Source organism: Lytechinus variegatus, chromosome 13 (assembly GCF_018143015.1).
Source record: "Lytechinus variegatus isolate NC3 chromosome 13, Lvar_3.0, whole genome shotgun sequence".
Lineage (NCBI taxonomy): Eukaryota > Metazoa > Echinodermata > Echinoidea > Temnopleuroida > Toxopneustidae > Lytechinus > Lytechinus variegatus.
In genome coordinates, this window is record NC_054752.1 from 18,679,254 (window position 1) to 18,706,753 (window position 27,500).

Here is a 27,500-nt window from a genome sequence, read left to right on the forward strand (position 1 = left end):
CCATGGTTTATGCAGGTTTGCTGTATAAATTACGTTTATTTTACCGCGTATATTAAAAATTCCAATGCTGATGCATGCTTTTGTGACATTGCGCCAAATTGCCATGGTTTTCCATGCTATCTTATTCATGAGTCCACTCTTCAAACAGTTTTTGATACACGCGCCCGACACGCGCTAAATTAAGCTTAATTTATATAGGAAATCTCCATAAACCAGATTCAACCGTTTGTTTTCAAAACCACCTTTTTGAATTCCGGCCATGTCTCTCCGCTTGACTGTACACCTCCATGATTCGTCGACCACCTCTCGCTCAAGTAACTAAGAAACTAAACGGGTCTGAATTGGGGTCATTTGGGAGACTGGTATAGGCCAGCAACTGTGCACAGATCATATGAAGCAAATGGGTATTCAATATAACAACCCTTCTAGTTCATAGATTAATTAAAAGTTTGTTTTTGACTTGAAGGGCATCATTTTGAAGGGAGAAAACTAGAACCACACTGCATTTCTTCCAAACAACTGGAATGCCTCTGGCAATTTTGCGGTTTATGCGATTCAATATAACAGCAATGCTGACACTAAAACAACTACTGAATATTAAAGAATGCCACTCATATGATAACAAGATACTATCTTCATTTAACTTTGACCTTTATCGTGTGACCTGAAACCCATGCAAGATACTTGATTGCTCTTATTTCTCAGTTTCATTAACTAAATTCATGGCAATTGAACAAATACCACCGATATGGCTTTTGACATAAATTACATTTGACCTGGTAACGTGGCCCAAAACCCAGGCAGGATGTTCAGTAATACTTGATTATCCTTACGTCCCAGTTTCATAAACTAGTTCAATACACTTTCTAAGTTATAAGAACATTTTAAAGAACTTAACCTTAGATTAAGATTTCAATGCCGACAGCCCTACCGCCATTGGAAGAGCAGTGCCTATAGCCTCAGTCTAGCTTCTATGCAGTCATGACAAAAAGCAATAAACTTTCTAGATATTCAAGTCCTGCTACTTTTTGTTTACTTCTCACCTATCCCATAGTACTGTCTGTATTGCAAAGATCCCTCCCATCCCAATAAAGACAATTAAGAAGGATATATAATACTAAAAAGTTAAAGTTTTGATGAATCCCAATTACCTCAATCTTTTAAACTATACTGTATAATTGTAGTATAATTATATTACATAATGCACCTAGTCGATTACAAATCCATATGAATGTTTCCTTAACAAACCCAGAATAGCCTAGACAGGAAACCTTCATTTCCTATAATAGAATCCTTAGAACATGAAAATAATTTCTAATTGCCTGAATGATCCCCTATACCTAGACATGCATGTCCCAGAACCCTTGCTAGCCCTTTCAACACAGGCAAGAAAAATTACAACTGAAGAAAAAAAACAATGCAGCTAATAACTTCTCAATAGATCAAATACTCACTTTATGATAATTAAGGCAAAATGGTTTTCAGAATACCTGTTTAAAAAGTCTAACCTTTACATGCAAAATCTTCCGATGAACTGTTAATGAATCTGCTCCATTGACCATTATCTTCACAAACGATGGGCAGCCCATTACCTTGTAGATCTCTACCAGTTGGGCAATATGGTGTGCACATTATCCTTGCATTGACAGGTACAGGGCCAGCACACAACGGTGGATTGATGTTGACATGTTCAGGCAGTTCTAAAAGGATCACACTGGATTGCTAATTAACAAGAACAGCAAATAAAACTCATGTTCAAGTGCTAATAGGTGCTAGGCCATCAAAAATTGTGACGCTTCATGCTGTTGTTCAGCCATAGCAGGTCTACAAATACAACATGCTTGTCAATGAATGATCTGTTTCAACTTTGATTCGGTGATCACATTTTGAGCAATACGTTTTTTCAGCAACATAGATAATCTGTCTTCCAGCAAATAGAAGATTGTTAACTTTGTGGGTCACCTCCTTTTTCCTGGCTACATTACTTTTGCAATACAGAGGGTGTTTCACAAAGATTAGAGCGGTACTTAAATACCTAGTTGCGTGTAGTATAAAAGACATCACCGCATTGGTGAGATTATGAGAAGTGGACGCATACTACTGCGTTTCGATCAATGAGATTGCACATTGCATATCATGTACTTGTCAGTATTTAAGTGTGAATTAAGTCATACTTAAATCTTTGTGAAACATCCCCCGAACGTTGTTCTTAAATTGGGACTATAACACTAAACGTTATCATTAAGGCAAAAACAATTACTAATACAGGTAGTCTAAAACTGTTCACATATGTAATCTGTTTTCAATTTATTTTCATAATGATCAATGAGGTATATCCAAACTGTCACATACTGATATGACAATGTGGGCAGTATCTACTCAAAGAAAATTAAGTTTTGAATGTAGCACTATTTCCACTGTTTAAAAACACATAAACATTGTCAGACAAGATCTTGCCGCAAATAGAATGACTTCCAAATAGATATTGGGCAACAATCTCAAAAATTTATAATCTGGCCCCTATATCAACAAATGAATTAGTTCAAATTAGCAAAGGCAAAATATTGTTGTAACAAAACATCATACCCTATCATAATATTCAGGAGAAAAATCTTTTTGAATGTTTATAGTCTAAAAAATTGGTACCAAAAATATGGTCAAGTGATTATAGCAATCAACTCATATCAATTCTCCAGTTTGAAACCAATCTTAGACATTTATCTCCACTTTAACCGAAAATACCCATAAGTAATTGCTGTCATCTATAAGGTCAACCACTATGGCTGAATAACTTTAGACGTTGAATGCTAATATGTAATTTGTTATACCAGCTTAGCGTTAATGCAACAGAAAGCTGTTCTGCCAAGTTCCTTCTGGAGTTATTTTATCAGAAATAGAAATAGAAACCACCTAGTCTGTATTATCTAGTGGATCCATGCCTAAGGTATAAACAATAATAGTTCAAATTATTATTGCAATGTTAGAGAGTCAAAAGGGGCCTAAGCGTTCGATCCTAGCAGAATCTTTGTCGGAGGCAAAATGACAAACATATGAAGTGGAAGAATGATCATATAGACCACGGACATGCAACACCAACACTAGAAACAAGGAGACAAAAAGGGCATTAGAGAGTTGTGATGACCAATCAGGTTAGAGAAGGGGATGAAAGCAAAGGATTAGGCAGACACAAAGGTAAGTTATTGTAAGTAAGGCCAGGGAAAGACCTTAAGCTATGAGGGATTAAGATAACTGGGCAGGCAACATCAAACAGGATCTGGAACAAAACAGTGATAGGGGGTATGAGGAAGAGATGAATAACAACAGAATTAGTGAGAGGTGGGTCAAACAGGTTACAAAGTAAGGCATAATAAACTGGTGCATAAGAGGGGGGGGGGGGGGGGAGGGAAAAAGGAAAAGAAGGGAACAACTGATAATGTGCAAAAGAAATACAGTATAAGTATATGATAAAGCATTATACAAACTAGAGATGAAAATAAGTGTAAATATATATCTATAAGTATATATGTATAAATAAATATAAAATAAACAATACAAATAAATATAAAAAATCAATACTATATAATATAAAACATATATGAAAAGGAGAAGCATATTGCCTATTAACAACGGTAAAGCAAATATAGAAGATTAGCTAGGTTGTATGAGAGGGGGAATGTGTGTGAAGAAACTATAGTATACATGTAACTAAAAAAATAAATATGTAGTACATCTAAAAGAGGTGAGTGGAGAAAAGAAAAGAAAAAAAAATATTTATTATATCCCCTGAATGTGGGAAGCAACTAGCACATCAATGATGTGGAGCTCATCCGGCATCGCAACACAATTTTAATTTCAGCCCAGTTGACACTGTAGTGAATTATATTGGTGACATAAATTGAGGATATAGAATTGAAATTGATGAAGAAATGACATAGATTTTTTTGTGGTCTATGAATAAATTTCATTTGAATTAAGTATTAATTATTATCTAGTCAAAGTTTCTTAACTCTGTGTAAAACCTTGGTGAACCTAATGTAGCTCTCAGATGGAACAAAAATAACCAAAGTCAATCAACAAATAAGTAAGCAATTTTTGTGAGTTTTGAAAATATATGAATAAATAGCAGATTCAATGAGTTTCAAAATTCTATGTTTAAATTTTGTATCACCACCTCGAGCTATCATATAAAGCAAACAAAACTGAAATTGATCAAGAAATGAAGAAGAAAAAACATTTTTTGTGATTTATGAATAAATTTTTCATAAATTAGAATAATTTTCCAGAAAAAAATTTGTGTACAAGTTTGGTGAACCTCATGCAGCTCTACCAGATGGAAGAAAAAAATCAAAATCTGTCAACAAATAAAGAAGAGGAATTTTCTGTGATTTATGAATACATTTTGCATAAATTAGCATTAATAATTTTCTACTGAAAATTTTCAAAATTCTGTGTAGAAGTTTGGTGGGCCTCATGAAGTTCTACCGGATGGAAGAAAAAATATCAAAATCTGTCAACAAATAAAGAAGAAAAGATAATTTCTGTGATTTCTGAATAAATTTCGCATAAATTAGCATAAGTAATTTTCTACTGAAAATTTCAAAAATCTGTGTAGAAGTTTGGTGAACCTCAGAAAGTTCTACAAGATGGAAGAAGAAAAAAAGTAAAAATCGGTCAACAATTGAAGAAGAAAAAGCATTTTATGTGAAATTTTAAAAATCTGAATAAATTGGCATAAAAATTGTTCTGGTCAAATTTCAAAATTCTGTGTACAAGATTGGTGAACCTCATGAAGCTCTACCAGATGGAAGCAAAAAATTCAAAATCGGTCAACAAATAAAGAAGAAGCATTTTATGTGAATTTTTGAAAATATGCATAAATTAATTTCGCATGAATTAGCATAAAAATTGTTCTGGTCAAAATTTCAAAATTCTGTGTAGAAGTTTGGTGAACCTCATGAAGCTCTACCGGATGGAAGCAAAAAAAATCAAAACAAATAAAGAAGAAGTAGCATTTTTTGTGAATTTTGAAAAATGCGCATAAATTAGCATATTTAATAAATTTCAAAATTCTGTGTAGAAGTTTTGAATGCCCCACATAGTGCTATCATATAAAGCAAACAGAATTGAAATCGGACTTGAAATGGCAAAGTAGTAGCATTTTGAAATTGTGGACGGACGACAGACGATGGTCGACGGACGACAGACGACGGACGGCATAAGCTCATCTTGCCCTTCGGGCCGGATGAGCTAAAAATTGGAGCTGAGCTTATATGAGATATGGGAGGAATGTAGAGGAAGAAACTACAATATAACTAATGTAAAAGAGCTGAGGGGGAATATATTATATATATACATGTATATATATATATATATATATATATATAAAGGAAGAGGGCCCTTCGCAGAACGTGTATTGCAGCGCATCATGTTCTATGTACAGACGTAAATAACTCAATCATTGATGCAAGACGTAGCTTCAAGTATCTCTTTATTTCGGCTAGCTTTCGGCCAGAATTAGGGCCTTCATCAGGCCTACAATGCATTGAAACAAAGTGGAACAAAACCATACAAATAAAATCGTAATACCAACAAAGTAAATAATGGGTACAGAACAGAATGATTACACTAGGATAACTAAATGGCAAAGTAACAACAGAGGGGGTTGAGTACTGAACAGAAGGATTACAATAAGATTACAAAAAGATAACAACAGAGAGGGTAATGGCTTAAACGAGACGGTGGAATACAATGGAAATGATGGAGGACAAGGTATTTACCGGCAATGAGATTAACTGTGGATTCTGTTCATCTGAAGTAGTAGTAGATCTTGTGTAGGTAATACTGTGAAAAGGAGGATAATTTTTCAAGTAAAATTACAATTCGTTTCAATATTATACTATATCTGTGTTTGAGTACATTGTCAGTTTTCGGGATTATATTGATCCGTTAATATGGTATACAAGTAACTGTTGATACAGGTAATATTTGAGAGATTGACATAAAAAGTACATTGTATTGCACATGAAGATATATACGTAGGATAAATATGGATGTTTGAACGGTAAGCAACATGATAAACATAAAGAGCAAAATAAATATACGGCAATAAGGGGCAACGAAATAATCAATCAATATAGTCAATCATGATCAGGATACTAAGCATATACTGAACTGTATGGGTAAAAAAACGTAGCTATAAAACTATATAAAGTGGCTTGTTGGGGCGGGTGAGACTGTAAGAATGAGTCGAAAGGTATGTACAGGGTTCAATAATTGTCAAAGATATTTATGCATATATATGTATATATTCAAAATGTATATATAATTAGATAAAAGAAGTGGTTACCTATCATTCCAGTGTCTGGGAGTGTGTCGGCTCGGTGTGCAGGTAAGAGGAAAAGTGAAGTGAAGTGCATGTGTGGGCGTGCGTGTGTGTGCGTGTGTAGGGGGCATGTAATGGGTCAATGGATCTAATTATCAACATTGATTCCGTTTGGGGCGAGGGTGCGTAGAGTGGTGATCCAATATGATTCTCGGTGCAAGATGATTGAACGGTATTTATTGTCTATGTGTTCTATGGCCATGATTGAAACATCGTTTATAGAGTGATCAGGGAGGTTAAAGTGGAGGACATAAGGATGATTTTAGTGTTGTGATTGTGTGGGGGTTGTAGTTGTAGTTGTAGTTGCGCACGCCCACACATGCACTTCACTTCACTTTTCCTCTTACCTGCACACCGAGCCGACACACTCCCAGACACTGGAATGATAGGTAACCACTTCTTTTATCTAATTATATATACATTTTGAATATATACATATATATGCATAAATATCTTTGACAATTATTGAACCCTGTACATACCTTTTCGACTCATTCTTACAGTCTCACCCGCCCCAACAAGCCACTTTATATAGTTTTATAGCTACGTCTTTTTACCCCCATACAGTTCAGTATATGCTTAGTATCCTGATCACTTGACTATATTTGATTGATTATTTCGTTGCCCCTTATTGCCGTATATTTATTTTGCTCTTTATGTTTATCATGTTGCTTACCGTTCAAACATCCATATTTATCCTACGTATATATCTTCATGTGCAATACAATGTACTTTTTATGTCAATCTCTCAAATATTACCTGTATCAACAGTTACTTGTATACCATATTAACGGATCAATATAATCCCGAAAACTGACAATGTACTCAAACACAGATATAGTATAATATTGAAACGAATTGTAATTTTACTTGAAAAATTATCCTCCTTTTCACAGTATTACCTACACAAGATCTACTACTACTTCAGATGAACAGAATCCACAGTTAATCTCATTGCCGGTAAATACCTTGTCCTCCATCATTTCCATTGTATTCCACCGTCTCGTTTAAGCCATTACCCTCTCTGTTGTTATCTTTTTGTAATCTTATTGTAATCCTTCTGTTCAGTACTCAACCCCCTCTGTTGTTACTTTGCCATTTAGTTATCCTAGTGTAATCATTCTGTTCTGTACCCATTATTTACTTTGTTGGTATTACGATTTTATTTGTATGGTTTTGTTCCACTTTGTTTCAATGCATTGTAGGCCTGATGAAGGCCCTAATTCTGGCCGAAAGCTAGCCGAAATAAAGAGATACTTGAAGCTACGTCTTGCATCAATGATTGAGTTATTTACGTCTATATATATTATATATATATATATTGAAAGTGGATACATTTTACATTTTAAAAGAACTGATTATAATGATATCCATTCCAAGCACTTGTGAGTAGGAAATTATTCTGCAAGAACTTTTGTTTTGAATTATGTAATCTCTACAAAGAAAATATCATTACGAACCATATTTACCTTCACATGTAGGTGTCGTTTCTGCATTCCAGCTTGTTTTAGAGCCATCATACTCACACGTGACCTTACTAGACCCTATCAGCTGGTAGCCATAAGAGCAAGCTATATTGCACTCGGCACCCCAAATGGTTTCACAGGCACCAACAAATTCAGCGAACGGTGGAAGCCAATATTGACGGCATCTGTGAACTTTTTTTATTAGGATTAAAAAAAAATCAACGGAACACATGTCATAGGAATATACATACCTATTTGGCTTATCAATCATACTAAACATGATAATCATCATAATAACCCATTCATGTATAATCATTAATACTTGGATAATCAATATGAGGTCTTTACAGCATGAACAAAAATCAACATTAAGTGAGAAATAAAGATCCAGGAGTGGTATTCTGGAACTCTGTCATAACTTTTGTCATAAATTTTGTCATTTCTCCCCGAGATATGACACCGCTATGATTGTCGCAAATCGGTATTCTGAACATTGTCTTTTCCCTGTCATATCTCTCAAAGTTCCCGCCCATCTTTTCGGAAGCGAACCAATCAAAATCATCATTAGTTCCCAGTTGGAGCCCTTCTAGCCAATAGGAAAGCCCCGTGGCAGGTAGGGCGTATCCCCAAAACAGTTGCTGGCATCGCGCAACTACGCGTATATTGATGCGCTTAATTACAAAGAGAGACAGGGAGCTGTGAAGGATTTTAGAGAAGTAGAAAGTAAGGAAAACAGAAAAAAAGGAGGAATAAATATGTAGGGCCTAACTAATTGTAGCATGAAAAAATGATTTTGAAAATTGTCATGGAAGATGAGTGAAACTAATACCACAATCTAATCTAAATAATATAATTATTTGCTTGACATTCAGTCGGCAGGGTATCGGGATATTTGGTACTAAAAGATATGACAAAATTTATGACTGCTACCCCCTGTCATAACTTTTGCTTGTGTAAAACGATTACACGCATTTAAAGCCGCGTATTTTGGTGCGCGCTAAAGAGAAGAGACAAAATTTATGACAATTTTTGTGACAAAAGTTATGACATCCACCAGAATACCGATTTTGTCATATCTCTGAGATAAGATAAAATATGGAGAAAAGACAATTTTCAGAATACCGCCCCTGGTTAAGATCATGAAATTGAAGATTTATAAATAAGAGTAGCAGAGATATGACTTTATTCCCATTATTCACTAGCATGAGGACAAAATGAAGAAGCAACCTATTCAAAGCGTGTCAAACCTTATTCCTTAAATATTTGTTGGCATTGTGTACACAAATGACACTTTTTAAGAAATGCATTGTGCTGTAGGTATACACTGTTTATACTAGGGCAGTTTTTAATATGGCTATTCAAGGACATCTTAACAGTGTACTTTCTATCCAAAGATATGACCAATCTTACGATCATTCGCTTGGACACAATAACTTACTCTGCACTTCGATGTCAAATGTACACACTCTGCTATTCCCTGTGGCATCCGAGGCAGCACATCTCACCTGGTAGTCACCTTCCGCCATAGGGCCTTGGTCCTTGTCACACGAAATAGTGGGTTCTTCCCCACTATTGTCTGTAGCTGAAACATTCCAGGACACGTTAGCAAGCGTTTCCCCCCTTGGAGGATTGAAAGTCAGGTATTGGGGACACTGAGAGAACGATGGGCTCAGTATGTCTGTAAGAGGAATAAATAGAAATAGATTTACTCTCAATAGAAGCTTCTTCAACCACAATTTGTCAATATAAAAGTCATGTAAAATTGCACTTTACAAAAAACAGTTCAATGTCATTTGGTATGGACAATCACAGGAGTGGTTAACAGTAAATCATGTGTGAGTCTTTAAAGAACTGAGGAAAGTGGATAAAGTTAGAAGTAGACTGAAGAGGCACGGAAGTGAAAGTTGTGAAAGTAGATTATTCTTTTCTGAAATTGGCCGGTGTAGTTCTTAAAAGGACTTTAAACCAAAAAAATACGAGGCTTGAGTTGGAGAGATGAGTCAGGTGAAAGCTGGCTTGTGTCGGCGAGTGGAATTGCAGAGCAGGAGTTGAGCAGGAGAGAAGACTCAACGTGTCGAGCACGTTGACTGTCCATCTTTAGGAGACGTTAACCTTCCAGAGTAAGTGTATGCTGTTGTACATTAGGAAAGTCATTTTTGTTTATGAGAAATCATTTTTTGGTTAAAAATTAGTGATTATTAATGTCAATAAATATTATCAAATCTCACTGATTTGACGATCAAGTTATTTTCAGAACCACCTAATTGGTGACAGCTAACTTTACTTTCACATTTTTATGAATTTAATGCTATTCAAGTTTTCAGATTGAGAAAATAAAACACACACTCTTTAAGTGTCATGCATGAATGGATAAATCCTTGCCATCATCCATAATACCAGTTTTGCAAGGATTAGGAGTATAGAGCCTTGCATGTTATTTGATTTTCTATTGCTGTGGCAAGAATCAGAATCTAAGGTTAAGAGTGAATTCTTTTATAAAGACTTACCTTTGCATGTTGTAAACGTTGTGTTGCCTGGAGCCCACTTGCCATTTCCGAGGCATGACAACAAAGAGAAGTTTGGAGGAGAAAGCTGGTATCCTTCTTGATTGCATGATACAACGCACGACTGGCCAAAAACAGGATCGACGGCACAATTTTCTGGTGCAACCGAAGACCCATGTGGAATATCCAAGGCTGCACATAATGTAGCTAAACAAAACCGACACTAACTTTGTGATTATGCATGAAAGTAGGGCCTAAGTAAAGATATATCTTAAGAATTAGTAATCAGTAAACCTATTTCTACATACATGTATGATCATAGATAATTATGCCAATTTACCATTTACAAGTTTACATTACGGAAAGGGAATCTGATTTAATTCAGGTCAGTGAACAATATAAGAAACTGTCAGTAAAGAAAGCACAATAGAATACTCCGGGGGGGGGGGGGGTTCACAAAGATTTAAGTATGACTTATGTCACACTTAAATGCTGACGTGTATCTGATATGCAACGCGCAATCTTATTGATCAATACGCAGTAGTGCGCGTCCTCTTTGCATGATCTGACGCAATGCAGTCAAGCCTTTTATACCTCACGCAACTAGGCACTTAAGTGCAAATCTAAGTCATACTTAAATCTTTGTGTAACACCCCCCTGATCATTCGCTGCCAAACAGTGAGAACCTGGTTTTCATGGCATTTTACATCAATAAATGGACAGAAAAAAAAACGGTGCTACTAAAAATACACAGACAACGAAAATCAAACCTTAAACACAAAATAACCTTGCACATAGGAACTGAAAGACACCAGTATCCAGTTGCATATAATCTACTATTATGTTAATATTCAGTACTTACTTCCCTTAAAACCTGAATATGGTTGTTGAACATTTTTTACCAAGGAAGTTACCATTGGAGGGTGAGTTTTCATAATGGTAAATATTATGGAACACATTCGTTTGGACATACCTCTGCAAGTGAAATTAGTACTTGTCCATGTTCCATCTGCTTGGCACAAAGAGCCACTTTCGCCAATCCCTTCAAAACCATACACACAGAAGAAGAAACATTGTGTGCCATAAACTTCAACGCTTGGTGGGTTGTTGATGCAGCCAGATTTTACAGCATTTTGAGGGGTCATCAGTGCAGGACAGGTCTTTGCTGCAAATAACAGGTGCAGTAAAAAATGAGAGTACAATGATTGTAGTCAATGTATCATCTACTGTCTCAAAGGAAAGGTTCAGATAATTAACCCTAATGAAATATGTGTATTGCATTAGAATATAAACTTTGTGTTCAAACGTTTACTCCTGGAACTGTTGGATACTACATGTATAATTTCAAACTCCTTATTTTACAAACCTTGGCACACTGGTTCATCACCGGTCCAACTTGCAGGCCCATGATTGCCACTCAGTTCACAAGTTCTTCTTTCAGATCCTTCAAGTTCATATCCTTCATTACACATGTAGGAACATTCAGATCCATACACAGGGCTAACACTACAGTTGATAATAGATCCATGGAAAGGAGCTTGAAGCCGAGGACATCGAAACACTGGAAACACACATATAGAAGGGGAAAATAGGCATGAAGAATGAGTCCATTGGTTTGATCGAACTCCCTTTCATGTAGAACAGACGATCTAGGGCCTATCTTTCTCTTGTGTTTTTTTTCTTCAAATTCTGTCTTAGTAACATGCAATTCAAATTTTTAAAGACCCCTGACATGCTTGGGGATCATTTCAGCTTGAGCACCAAGCGCTAATTGCCAAGCATACTTGTTTGACGTTTTCATCCTCCTGTATACGTGTTTATACACTCTAAAAAAAAACAAGGGCTAATTTAGCTCTCAAAGAGTGTGTACAGTGCTGACTTGCCAAGTTCAAATTTGAATGAGTACAATCAGCACTCTGAAGTGCAGTCACTATACACGCTCTTTAAGAGCTAAATTAGCTCTTCGTTTTATAGAGTGTACATTTTTACAGGTCAACAATAGGTTGCAGGAAATTAAATTTGATCTAAAAGATCTGCAACTTTGTTTAACTAAGAATTCAATTTTGATTTATCAACAGTACGTACATTCAAGTCTCTCTCTTTTTCTTATATCCATAATGTCAATACTGCAAAAAAAAGAACTAGACATGAACTAATATCATGGATATGAAAACAAAAATGTACCTGTTACATGAATAATTACGTGACAGACAGCTAGATTGCCCTCTGCATCAACGGCCATGTAGACCAATCTCGTTGGGTTCTCGGGAAACAGGTTATTGGCTGGTATCATTGAATTCCTTAACAAAGTAATGAAATGTGTGATATTTATAATAATGATAATAATATGGACCATTTATATTCCGCAGCTACTATATTAATATGCTCTACTGCGCTTTACACTTGGTATATCATAATACTATTACCCCAGCTGTAGCTGAGCCGCCATTTAGGTGCTCAAGCATTCAAGGAATGCCTTCCTACCGAGTACACATTCACCTCACCTAGGTTGAGTGCAGCACTAAGTGGGTACATTACTTGCTGAAGGAAAACATGCCATGGTTGGGAATTGAGCCCATGTCCCTCAGAATCAAAGACGAGAGTAGTAACCACCAAAACACTCCTACAATTTATCATTTAACAACCTAGCATATCATAAATTTTGGCCCTGTTTTTTAAGCTTATCAAAGGTTATTTTTTATCATTCAAGGAACATTACTTTTTTTTCAATTTTTGTTCATACATATCAAATACTCATGGTTGCCCAGTATCCAGACACCTAAGATGAAAGCAATCTAATCACTTCTTTTAACACCATCGATCACCATGTTTTGATAAGTAAATAAGAAAATTATGGTATGAGAGCAGTTCCACTACAGTGGTTCACCAGTTATTTGTTACATAGAAGGCAACAAGTGGTGTTCGATGGTGTCAAATCTAATCTAAGTTATACATCCTGCGAAATTCCTCAGGGGTTTGTGTTAGGCCCCCTCCTCTTCTTTTATACATAAATGATATAATTAATTGCTCTTCAGTTTTATGCTTTTGGTTGTTTTTTTTTGCTGAGGATACTACTTTTACACTTACAAAACAAAATAACAAACTTATATCATCAGCAAACTACATGTACATAAATGGTTTGCTTGTAATAAATTGCTTTTAAATTTTCATTTTACCAGGTATATAATTTTCAGAGGAAGAGGCAGGATGATTCCTTTGAATATCATAAATCTTATCATTGGTGGAAATATCTCTTAAGTTGATAGCATCCAATTTTTAGGTGTCTGTGTAAATGAATATCTTTCTTGGAAACCCCATCTCAACTCAGTTTGTACTAAAGTTTCAAGATCTATTGGGGTTCTCTGCAGACTTAGACATTTTATACCTCAGGTGATTTTGACATCTTCATATTTAACAGTATTATTCTTCCACACTTAAATGATAGCAATATTGTCTGGGGTCACACATTTAAAACTCACCAAGATAAATTATATATTTTACAAACGAAAGCAATCTGCAGTATATATAATGCTACATTCAATAATCCAGACCGCTATTTTACCCAATTAAAAATTTTACCATTAAAATAATTAACATCACTGAATTCACTTGTTTTCACGTACAAGTTCTATACTAAAATTTTATCTCCTACCTTAAGAGATATTTTTGCCCCAAAGTCATCAATTCATACAATACTTGTCAGAATGATCTCATTTACCTCCCTCAAATTTGAACTTCTGTTATGTTTAATTCTTTTTAAAATGACTTTCCCAAAACTATGGAGTAAACTTATCAATGAGATTAAAGACAGCAATTTTAACCTCTTAATCTCCCTGAATTGCTTATGTCTTCTTTTTCCCTGCATCAGTGTGTTATTTATAGATAAGCATATTTTTGGTAGATAGTTATGTTGTATTTTGGACGATTTATGATATTTTTGTTACCCGGTGGCCCCTTTTTATAAGCCTTGCTTCTCCAGGGTCACCTTACCATCATAACATATTATATTTTCCCTTAATTTTACTGTCAACTTGTTTGTATTTTTTTGGTATTTGATGGTTAAACAATACAACTGAATTGAATTGAATTGGAAATTGAATTTTATGTGTTATACATTTTGTATAGTGTCACTTTTAAATGTTTAGTAATTGCTTAAATTCAGCTTACAGGGTAATATTGAATTCTCCAGAGTTGTCAGATGCGTCTGGTTCAAGGTCACTTATCTCTGGTATGAAGGCATATGAAAGACCCCTCTCAGCGTTGTAGTAGTGGTTCATTGGACATGGAGATGAGAAAACAGGAGCCTCGTTGTCTGAAAATGCAATTTAAGAAAACAAAATTAAACCACATTCAAGGCACTATAACTCACCACAGGAAATTCCAGATTTCAACTCCAGAATCCATTAAAAATGCGGAATTTGTGCCATATTTCTGGAGCACGTGCTATGTTCAATTGAAGAAATCTGTTGCTTTGTTCTGAGTTTGCCAACATTCTCGCAACTTTAGCAACGTATCTTAAAAATGACAAATCATTGAATTTGCACAGAAATACAGATCAACGGCATGCAAGCGAGAAAGTAGCGAGGACTGGTGCCCAGCTCTGCAACACGTAGCTCTATTTCATAAAAATCAGAATAATATACAAGAGATTTTGAAAAAAAAATAGGAATTTCAAAAAACAATCAGAGATTTAATAGGCCTGTCATGTTGATGTAAATGTTGAACTGCAACTTCAAAACAACTTGATATTAAGTCTTATATATCATTGGGTTGATCATGTTATTCAGTCTAATTTGTTACATTATCATGGTTTGAATTGCATTTTTATTGTTATATCCAATGAATCCCTACAATAATATCCCTGTATTGCTGCAATGTATTGAAATATGAATTAAACATAGTTAAAATTTAATCACTCTTTTAAGCTATTGGAATGTTGGGCAATACTGAAGTATGATCCATATCACTGACCATTTACCAAAGCTTTAGACTGGATTTATGGAAAAATAAAACAATAATTGTTTCATCCACCTGAGACATGGGCCCGTATTCTGAAGTCAGGTTTAACTCAGACCATGGTCTAACTCTGTGCTAAAATTATGGGAAGCCAAAAGTGTCAAATTTTTTATTAAGTTGTATGTTTCTTGTATTTACTGTGCTCTTTCCTGATTCTTCAATGGTGAAGACAATCATCTATTTATACTTCCTAGACAATTATGAATGATTTGAGAGCCAAATGAGCTGAAATATGATTTCTCTACTGTTGTGATTTATGTAACAATTGGCTATCCATATTAAAACCACAACTTTAAACCTGAGTTTAAGTTAAACCCAACTTCAGAATACAGGCCATAAAGAGCAAATAAGACCTACACAGTAAAAATGCAGTTTAAACATATTATAGAACGTGGTTTAACTGCATGAAGTTTCCAGTAGTAGTGTAACAGTTTAAACATTACAGTTTCATTTTCAATATTTAATCTTCAATGAATTAAACCATGGTTGTTTAAAACTCTTAAACTACTGTAAAGTACAAATGGTAAACAGTTTTGAATAAAAAAAGTTTAAAAAGCATTTTTATTGTGTGATCTACCTGTGCATGTTACTTCACGTGTGTCACTCCACATTCCAGTAGGAAGGCATGTCTTGTAATAAACTCCATTTTGTAGGTAGCCACGATTGCAGGAGAATGAGCAATGTGTATCGTAGGGGACACCTCCAGATTGAGTACATATAGGTGGTAAAACAGACCCATGCTTGGGTTCCATCAGTGCAGGACATGATATTTGAACTAGATGACAGATATGAAGAAAACAATGATAAATTAATCTACACATTTGGTGAGGGACGCATACCAGATTTCTCTTTATCTATTCCATTTGTGTTTCCATACGACAATTACTAAAATTGCTTGATTTTTGTAATTGTCATTTTAGCAAATCTCTAAGTGTAACATGTTACAATTCTGGTAAAGAGAAATGCTTCAAATGGAGTGTTGTGGCCCAGTGAATAAGTGACTTTGAAACTGAGGGTGGAGGGTTCGAATCCCAGCCATGGGGTAATTCCCTTCAGCAAAAAATTGATCCACATTTTGATGAACTCAATCCAAGTGAGCTAAGTGGGTGACAATAATTCATTCTCTGAAATGCTCCGTGCTGTAAAAGGTTAAGGGCTAACGCCAGGGAAATGATATCCAAGAAATATGCACTATTCAAGGACTGTGTCATTATTAGAAATAGTATTAAATATGGACAGTGGGAAGACAGGATGAAATTGATCTTGCAATGGCATTATTTTTTTGCTACTATAATCATCATAACAATGCCAAACATTTATAAACAAAAATATTAATAGGACAAAACCTTAAGGTTATAACTTATCAGAAGTTGATAACAATACCACAAACAGTACTTTATATAAACATTCTGGAATTTACCATCACAGTTGAGGTCTTGTCCATCAAATGTTCCATTGGCCTGGCAAACTCTGGTAATAGACTTCTTTCCTTCGCTGCTCTCGAATCCACTGTTGCACCTGAAGTAGCATGAATCGCCATAGACAGCAGATAATGGGCAACCAGAAACGGATCCATTGGATACCATTGGAATGTCACATTCAATTTCTGTGCATTACAGTGAAACATGATGTTATTCTATAATTTATCAGAATATCTTGAACTTATTACTATTATCATCACAACAAGCATCGCCTTGCAAAATCTTCCCAGAAAAATTATTCACGATCAATACAAAATAAAAATAATCATTCTAATATAGCACAAATCAAAGTTACATTAAACAATTATCACATCAGATAGAATTTTCACAGATTCATATGACATTATCGATTAAACAAAAGAAAAAAACACACTTTATTTCATGATATAAAAGTTGGTAATAATTCCTTGCTTACTGTTGCAAGATAGCAATTGTCCACTCCAGACGTACAGGCTTTGAACATACAGTGCCGGCCGCGGGAAACGTCACAGTGCCCCCTAGGGCGGACGCGGTAGCCCGTAGCGGGCATTTGAGGGGAGTGGACGCGGGAAGACATCCGCGTCCGCTCCCCTAGAAAATGAGTGCCCTAGGGAACCGCCCGCGTCTATCCCGGGGCACTGTGACGTTTCCCGCGGCCGGCACTGTAACACTAAAACTTTTCGAAAACTATCTTTCAAATCGGAAGCAAAAGGTAATAAGAGGCTGATAAAAAAAATAGAAAACTGGGAGCCCGGTCTGAGAGAAGGGGAAAGGGGAGAAAGAGAATAGAGGGGGGGGGGGCCGGGGAGGGAGTATATAATGCATAGTGGGTATGTGCCGCGGAGGGGACCCCCATTTTCACACCCAAATTTCCGTTCCAAGGCATAGCATTTTTGTGTTATTGAAAAAAAAAACAAAGAAAGCCGCTCCAAGGCATAGCGTTTTGTTCTTAACGAGAAAAAAGAAGAAAGAAATCCTCTCCAAGGCTTCGCATATTTTTCGTTGCGCCGTTCCGGTCGCATTGATCTGCTGCAAGTTTGGTGAAAAGCGGCCGCAGAGCGCTGGAGGCCGCGCTAGCTGCATCATGCATGAGGGTAAATGTTATTCATTCAATTAATGAATTCACCTTTCCCTTGTGTTAAAATTATTCACAATCAATATGAAATAATGCTTAATTAATCATTCTAATGATAAGGCGCAAAAGAATACTTACAATACATTATCGATGCAACAAAAGAAAAAAAAACTATATATCATGATAAAAATTTGTTATAATTCCTTGCTTACTGTTGCAATATGGCAATTGTCCACTCCAGATTCCAACTGTGGAAAGTGAACTGGATCTGTTGCAAACGAGGGTGACAAAAGACTGATCCCCTGTGTCTTCAGAGAGTACATGACCATCCAGACAAGAAACCAGGCACTCCGATCCATATACTGCCCCGCCGGTACAACTGCCACTGCCAGAGTTCATCAGAATTTCACCATTCGCAGGAATAAATAAAGGAGGGCATCTGGTTACTGAAATCAAAACAAGTGGAATGCCTCTGGCCGTCTCACCTGCATCACGCGGTTCAATATAGCAGCAGTGCTGAATACTACTCTAACTCGCACAAGATGTTCAGTGATACATGGTTACTCTTATGTCCACTTTTTATGAACTAGACCAATAAACTTACAGAGATATGATGGTTATTCAACAAAAAAACCCAACATCGCCAAAGTTCATTGACCTTACATGACCTTTGACCTTGATCATGTGACCTGAAACTCGCACAGGATGTTCAGTGATACTTGATTACTCTTATGTACAAGTTTCATGAATCAGATCCATAAACTTTCAAAGTTATGATGGTAATTCAACAGATACCCCGATTCGGCCAAAGTTCATTGACCTATGACCTTGGTCATGTGACCTGAAACGTGCACAGGATGTTCAGTGATACTTGATTACTCTAATGTCCAAGTTTAATGAACTAGACCAATAAACTTTCAAAGTTATGATGGTAATTCAACAGATACCCCTGATTCGGCCAAAGTTCATTGACCCTAAATGACCTTTGACCTTAATCATGAGACCTGAAACTTCATATCAATTTGTTTGCGCTCCTTTTTTGCAGTGCGTAGCGTGTTAAATTATTTCCCTATGGAGAATAATAGAAAAATACGCCTTTTTTGACGGATTTGCTAAGATATCTCCCAAACGCGTCAACAAGGTGATCTATCAAAACAGAATAGAATAGAGCAGATTCTCACCTTGAACATGATATGATTTTCATTTAATTTTAGTCAAATTAAGTTCTGTCACTTTTGAGGTTTTTGGAACCTTTCTTGATGATTTTGGAAATCCATTTGTACATGAGCCAATGGGCAAGTGCAGGAAACGAAACGTTTGGTGCGACTTCACATTGTTGTAAAAAATATATACGTCACAATAGACCCTATCAAAAAAAGACATTTTGCAGAAAATGCTGTAGATTGCGAATACCTAAGAATTATTTTGATTGGATAAAAAAAACCTCTGTCACTTTTCACATTTGCAAAAGCTTTTGCAATAATTGGTCACTATAGTTTGGCGGGTTCAGCCGATGGCATTGTGTGTACACAGTACACACGCATAGCTAGGCAACGCAACGCGTGAAGAATTTTGCACGTTTTCATTATTCGTACAGCGACGACTTGAGTGTGTGTTGGATAGGACCGTACCATTTTTGACCGGGGGGTGTACCAATGAATGCAAGTGATCAAGAAGAGTTACAAAACTGAAGGGAGTGAGAAAACAAGGAAAGTGAGAGGGAAATTTATGAAAACAAGTAATGCGAGGAAAAATGACAAGAAAAGGAGAGAAAGGAGAAGTGAAAACACGCAGCTGAGTGCGCTCACGATATGTATAAGTTGAACACCCTGCACCGCAATGTAGCAGCCCGCCACTATACACGTAGATTGCCTGCACGATGCGAAGACAGCGGCGCGTATTAGTGACTGGTGCGTTAAACGTCCCATTTCTATGCCCTGTAAAAGGAGCGTTTTTTGTACACAACAAATTGATATGGCACAAAATTTTTAGTGATGCTTGATTACTATTATGTCCAAGTTTCATGAATCAGATCCATAAACTTTCAAAGTTATGGGAATTCAACAGATATCCCCATTTCAGCCAAAGTTCATTGACCCTAAATGACCTTTGACCTTGGTCATGTGACGTGAAACTCATGCAATATCATCAGTGATACTTGATTAACCTTATGCTCAAGTTTCATGAACTAGGTCCATATATTTTCTAAGTTATGATGACATTTCAAAAACTTAACCTCAGGTTAAGATTTCGATGTTGATTCCTCCAACATGGTCTAAGTTCATTGACCCTAAATGACCTTTGACCTTGGTCATGTGACATGAAACTCTAATAGGATGTTTAGTAATACTTGATTAACCTTATGGCCAAGATTTATTAACTAGGTCCATATACTTTCTAAGTTATGACGTCATTTCAAAAACTTAACCTCAGGCTAAGATTTGATGTTGACGCCGCCGCCGCCGTCGGAAAAGCGGCGCCTATAGTCTCACTTTGCTTCGCAGGTGAGACAAAAACAAAGAAAGGGGGAATGATGCAAAGTGAGGACCGAAATTTGAAGACAAAAAATAATATAGAATTATACAATGCACCTTGTTTGTAAAGAGAAATTTCAGAATAATTGTAAGATAAAAAACATACCTTACACACACGTTCTATACCATTTCATTGGGATCCATAAATAGGAATGCAGTGATTTCACCAGATAACCAACACCAACCCAAGGGGGGGGGGCAGAAAATTCACAGAATGAAAAAAATAACCATTCTCCTATTAAGCAATGATTCTTGGGCAGCTATTTACATGGAATCAATAATATTTATTCCTTTTGAATTAATACTTTTCATAAAGATCTGATGTTTCCATCTTCTCCTGCTCTTTTGTGAAATGACTTTTTAAAATGTCAATTAAAAAATATCAGTCAATTATTCAACCCTCCCCCCCCTCCCAAAAAAGGGGAAATTATTACCTGGGATAGAAATATAAACTTGACGCAATCATACATGTTTATACAAACAACAATTAAGTGAATTGAAATACTGAGTTTGGACCTTTAGACTGCTACTTGTATCTGTGCTGTGGGGGGTGTGTGGGTGATTTTGTGTGTGTGGGTGTGTGTGGGTGCATGTAATCACAAATGATATATTCTTTGCATTGGAATCAAACCTTTGACATCTAGAGTGAATGAACAGGATTCATGATTCCCTGCAACATCAGTAGCCCGGTACTCTATTGTATGTTCTCCTTCTGCCACAGTTGTTGGTATGGTTCCATTTACAGTCTCTGAGTTTATGCTGTGCAGGTAAGCGGTCAGACTATTTCCAGCATCAGTTGCCTTAATATTGCAAATAAAGATATTATAATCATCACTTGCTACATCATCATTACTAGGCACCTATTATATATATGGAGTTATTACCTGTCGCCTGGAAAAAATCTAAAAAATGAAGTGCTAATTTAGCAGTTTATGTCCTTGTATAGTAACTGCACTTTGAGTGCTGATTTTCTAGTTCAAATTTGAATGTGTAAAACCAAGCATCTGTAACAATGTACATGTAAAAGCTCTGTACAAGATTTGTATAGAACACTGTTTGATGTATGAACCATAGGCCTTCAGTAGTTGTTTACAAGTTTGTAATCACAATCATTAAAAAACATGACCAGCAAAATTTATTTTTCATATATAATCTTCAATGAATTATTTAATTGTTGTTTGAAGTTTTTAAATACTGTAAGGTTCATGTATAAAAAACAACATTGCATTAAATGTTGAACAGCAGCTATTTTACTTGCAACAAAGTAAACATTACTTTTGAAGATAATAAATACCATGAAATTATTTTACTTACAAGAACAGGCTCCCAAAGGCTAGCTTCAAATGTTGCCTCAAGTTGGTTGAAGTCTGCATACAAAATTCTGTCTGATGGACAGTTTATATCCGGACTGGTTTCATCTAACAGTGAAATGGAGTGAGCCAGTTTCATGAGAGATATATTCTTGCCGTTATATTTTACATTTATATAAAAAAAACACTGGATGAAACAATCCAAAATAACTAACAAGCTCTTGCTCATGTTTTTTTTATGTGCTGGCAACTGGGGAAGAAGAGGGGGCAGCACTTATAAATGGCAAGCTAGTTCTGTAGAGAACCCCCCCCCTCCAATCAAACACACACACACCCACACATCCACAAACAACAAGGCAAACGCCAAGCGTTGTCTCGCCTGCAGATTGCAGTCATGAAGAGACTGCATGTCAAAACTATTAGTATGCTATATGACTTCTGAGGCTGTCAGCAGTTTAGGGGTAAATTGTGGTTCTGACAGTTTATGGTATAGGCTTATTTATCCCTAGAAAGTCAGATGACACTAAGAATGCTGTTAGTACTATGAAGATATAATTATTTCCATGCAAGTAAGGAAATGAATGTTAGTGATAAAGAATGTAATTGATAATAATGTGAGTAAAATTGTAAAATTAAATCAATTATTAAGGTGTTATGGAAACTTATTGTTTGAAAAAAATGGAGGAAAGGTTGTGCATGAAAGATAAATATAAAAACTTATTGTGTGTGATTTTTAGCAATCTTGCATTCACTTTAGCAGTAGGGTTTTCTAAATTGATCTGTGTGCATATCATAAGTAAATGATACAAGAGTGAAGTACTACAAGCTATAAAAGGTTATTGTGTGTACAACACAGCACAGTGCCAGTCATGGAAAGTTCATTGACCTTTGACCTTATTCAAATTCAACTCACATTCGAACTTGACCTGTGCCTTCAGGAGATGGACCTCTGGTATGAATTTGGTGGTCCCAACTCAGAGCTATAGAAAGTTATTGGGTGTACAACACAGCACAGTGCCAGTCATGGATAGTTCATTGACCTTTGACCTTAATCAAAAGTCAACTCACATTCGAACTTGACCTGCACCTTCAAAAGATGGACCTCTTGTATGAATTTGGCAATTCTACCTCGAAGATATAGAAAGTTATTGTGTGTACAGCACAGCACAGTGCCAGTCATGGAAAGCTAATTGACCTTTGACCTTATTCAAATTTGGCTCACATTTGAATTTGACCTGCATCTTCAAGAGATGGACCTCTGGTATGAATTTGGTGATTCCACCACAAAGCTATAGAAAGTTATTGGGTGTACAAAACATCACAGTGCCAGTCATGGATAGTTCATTGACCTTTGACCTTAATCAAAAGTCAACTCACATTCGAACTTGACCTGCACCTTCAAAAGATGGACCTCTTGTATGAATTTGGCAATTCTACCTCGAAGATATAGAAAGTTATTGTGTGTACAGCACAGCACAGTGCCAGTCATGGAAAGCTAATTGACCTTTGACCTTATTCAAATTCAACTCACATTCGAACTTGACCTGCACCTTCAAAAGATGGACCTCTTGTATGAATTTGGCAATTCTACCTCGAAGATATAGAAAGTTATTGTGTGTACAGCACAGCACAGTGCCAGTCATGGAAAGCTAATTGACCTTTGACCTTAATCAAATTCAACTCACATTCGAACTTGACATGCACCTTCAAGAGATGGACCTCTGTTATGAATTTGGCCTTTGACATTGACCTTATTCAAATTTGACTCATATTTGAACTTGACCTGTGTCTTCAGGAGATGGACCTCTGGTTATGAATTTGGTGATCCCACTTTGAAGCTATAAAAAGTTATTGTGTGTACAACAAATCACAGTGCCAGTCATGACAAGTTCATTGACCTTTGACCTTAATCAAATTCAACTCACATTCGAACTTGACATGCACCTTCAAGAGATGGACCTCTGTTATGAATTTGGCCTTTGACCTTAATCAAATTCAACTCACATTCAAACTTGACCTGCACCTTCAAGAGATGGACCTCTTGTATGAATTTGGCAATCCTACCTCGAAAATATATAAAAGTTATTATGCGTACAACACAGCAAAGTGCCAGTCATGGATAGTTCATTGACCATTGACCTTAATCAAAAGTCAACTCACATTCGAACTTGACCTGCAGCTTCAAAAGATGGACCTCTGGTATGAATTTGGTGATTCCACCACAGAGCTATAGAAAGTTATTGGGTGTACAAAACATCACAGTGCCAGTCATGGAAAGTTCATTGACCTTTGACCTTAATCAAATTCAACTCACATTCGAACTTGACATGCACCTTCAAGAGATGGACCTCTGTTATGAATTTGGCCTTTGACATTGACCTTATTCAAATTTGACTCATATTTGAACTTGACCTGTGTCTTCAGGAGATGGACCTCTGGTTATGAATTTGGTGATCCCACTTTGAAGCTATAAAAAGTTATTGTGTGTACAACAAATCTCAGTGCCAGTCATGAAAAGTTCATTGACCTTTGACCTTAATCAAATTCAACTCACATTCGAACTTGACCTGCACCTTCAAGAGATGGACCTCTTGTATGAATTTGGCAATCCTACCTCGAAGATATAAAAAGTTATTATAAGTACAACACCACAGTGCTAGTCATGGAAAGTTCATTGACATTTGACCTTAATCAAATTCAACTCACATTCGAACTTAATTGACCTGCACCTTCAGGAGATGGACCATTGTTATTTATTTGATGATCTCACCTCGAACATATAGAAAGTTATTATGTGTAAAACATAGCACAGTGCCAGTCATGGAAAGTTCATTGACCTTTGACCTTATTCAAATTCGACTCATATTTGAACTTGACCTGTGCCTTCAGGAGATGGACCTCTGGTATGAATATGGTGATCCCACCTCAAAGCTATAGAAAGTTTATTGGGTGTACAACGCAGCGTGGCGGAAATAGTGATACCTATGTCTTGCTCCGCTACGCAGGCGAGACAAAAATGGGTGTTTGTATATAACTTTACTTTCTAGTTATTATACAGGCATCCTGATTTTTTCATTTATATTTCATTTTCGCTATTATATGACTAACCATCATGGACTTGTGGATGAGGGTTACATGATGTCTAACTTGATTTAATGTTTTACTTAATGTATCAAGGAAGGAATAAAAAAAACCTTGGCAGAGCTGATCGATGCCATCCCAAGATCCATCCTCTATACATCTACGAGTGATGCTGTACTGTGCGGTGTAGCCAAGGTTGCAGGAAGACTTGCAAACTGTATTGTAACGTTGAATGTGACTGGTGTTGGTGCTAGATCCATCAATTGTACACGATTCTATTTCACCGTTGACGGGATCAGACAGTGGGAGGCAGGTCACAGCTGGAAACAGAATAAGAATACAAAATGCATTTAAATTACATAAATTCTCGAAATTGTCATGTTGAACTGCCATAATTCATGTGTGCTGTATTCATGTTGGAATCCTTGAGCTAAATGCTTTAATACATCACAGTATACTTACACCGGTGTCTTAATTGACTTGCTTTGTAGAGTGTGCGCCTCCTAACCAGATGGGCGCAAGTTCAAGTCTAGGCCACATCAGACTTATTTGGCATTCGATAATTTACTGTCTAGATAGACCAATATCGTCCTGTTCAATTGGGCATGATTGATGCATTTTTAAAGGATTCCTGTTTTTTATTCCGTTCCGTGCAAAAATGTATTATGTAGTTTTATGATGATGTATTATTATCATTATAATTAGTAATATTATCATTGTTATTATTAATATTATCATAATCATCATTATCATGATAATCATTATTATTATCATTATCATCATTATCATTATCATTGCAGTATTATTATCATCATCATTACTATTTAAATTAGATCAATTACAAATTGAAATTAGAGAAAGAACCTAATTATTATAAATTTTTTGCATCACATATGCCACAGGGTAAGATGTTACAAGCTAAATGGAATTTAGAACTCACCAGCACATGCTACTATTCCACCCTCATTCCAAAACCCTATGTCATCTTCATCTTTGTCACAGGTACGGTGAACAGGGTCGCTTTCATTGATAGGCTTGAACCCAACGTCACAGAAGACACTGCAGGTAGATCCATACTCAACATTTATCTGCAGAGGGCATCCATTAATTCCTCCGTTTATAGGCTCCGGTATTGGGGGACAAGTGATAGCTATAAATACAGTTAGGGAATTTACCTCAGATTTGGCAAAGCTATTTCATCGCATACTGTTGATTACTTGAAGACAGAGATATGTATTTTTATTTCTAAATTACTGTTAGTTTTATTTTTTGCAGGAGTTTCTGCAGTACATTCATGAATCAATAATGAATAGTTTGTCATTCACTCAACAAGGCAAAAGCAATTTTGTGTCTCGCCCACTTATGAAAGTAACCAGAAATATCGTGATTTGCGAGGGCACGCAAGAGAATTATACTGAAACTTCATTGTGAAATGACTGGGATGGAATAACACTTGTCATAAGAGCCTTGCACGTAAACTTTAACGTTGATCTCAAAATGACCTTTGACCTTATCGTGTGACCTCTGACTGCAGCATAACATGCAGGTCCCCCAAGTCCATCTACCATCAAAGTTTGGTTGAAGAGCAACTTACGGTTGCAGAGTTAGGTGTAATAGAGTCTTGCATGTAAACTTTAACGTTGACCTGAAAATGACCTTTGACCTTACCATGTGTCCTCCGAATGCAGCGTAACATGCAGGTCCCCACGTCCATCTACCATCTAAGATTGGTCGAAAAGCGACTTACGGTTGTGACATTAGGTGTAATTACAGGTTTGTGATGGACGGACGATGGAGGGATGACGGACGGACGACATTTGAATTCCTAAGTCTCGGCTTCACCTCTGGTAGGCGAGACAATAAAACCAGTATTTACTCTTCTAAGCTTTTAGCATCAAACAAATTTTGATGGAAAATTTGAAGCAAGCATTGAAGTAAGAATTTCAAAAGCATATCCAAATTTAATAATCTAGTTTTATTACATAGAGAATAACAAGAAAAAATTGTTCTTTTCTTTACATCATATAAAGCCCATGGTTTCTGAACCAGTAAAAACTGGATTGGATATCTTTTATTTTCTTTAAAGCTAATATTATTTAATCTATCAGTGAAATCTTCACTTGCACCCAACTCGCCAAAGATTTAGATTTGACTGCAATTTTTTCATTAGAATAAAAGTGCAATAACTGTCAAACTAGTTATCCTGTTACGCAAAAAATAAAGTATGCCTTAATTACGTTCACATTCTGGGATTGGTTGCAACCACGATCCATCCAGGCCACACTGAATAACGCCATCCCCTTTCAAAGCGTATCCATTCACGCATCCAAAGGAACATATTTCATTGACTGGAACAGAGGAAGATTCTTCGCACGTTCCGTTGGTCACCTCAAGGATACTATAAAGCGGCGGTATGTCACAAGTTTGTACTAGAAATAAAGATAAAATGCAGAAAATTGCAACAATCATTTTTCTGAACCCAGCTCTCCCCACCCCTTCTTTCACTTGTACGTACGTGGTTGTGTGAAAGGTGGGCTGTGATAATGGTGCAAGTGGGTACAGGGGCATCTGATCAACTTGCCTTAAAGTTATCCCAGTCAACCTGGGATAACATTTGATTTGAATCTGATATTGAAAAAGTCATGAAATCTTGATTATCCTATTTTTACAAA

The 27,500-nt window shown here is 36.3% G+C and overlaps 1 protein-coding gene across 1 annotated transcript in view; it reads right to left on the reverse strand.

Annotated features, from left to right (window-relative positions):
* LOC121426158 (sushi, von Willebrand factor type A, EGF and pentraxin domain-containing protein 1-like) overlaps nt 1–27,500 on the reverse strand; it is an 84,388-nt gene that overhangs the window by 45,577 nt on the left and 11,311 nt on the right. The window contains 17 exon segments of the mRNA XM_041622342.1: nt 1,509–1,704; nt 1,706–1,722; nt 7,852–8,040; nt 9,287–9,526; nt 10,356–10,559; nt 11,326–11,517; nt 11,719–11,913; nt 12,537–12,652; nt 14,520–14,664; nt 15,946–16,143; nt 16,789–16,974; nt 18,116–18,349; nt 21,069–21,237; nt 21,752–21,855; nt 24,942–25,148; nt 25,769–25,978; nt 27,066–27,257. Of these exon segments, the coding sequence (XP_041478276.1) occupies nt 1,509–1,704; nt 1,706–1,722; nt 7,852–8,040; nt 9,287–9,526; nt 10,356–10,559; nt 11,326–11,517; nt 11,719–11,913; nt 12,537–12,652; nt 14,520–14,664; nt 15,946–16,143; nt 16,789–16,974; nt 18,116–18,349; nt 21,069–21,237; nt 21,752–21,855; nt 24,942–25,148; nt 25,769–25,978; nt 27,066–27,257 (2,994 nt within the window).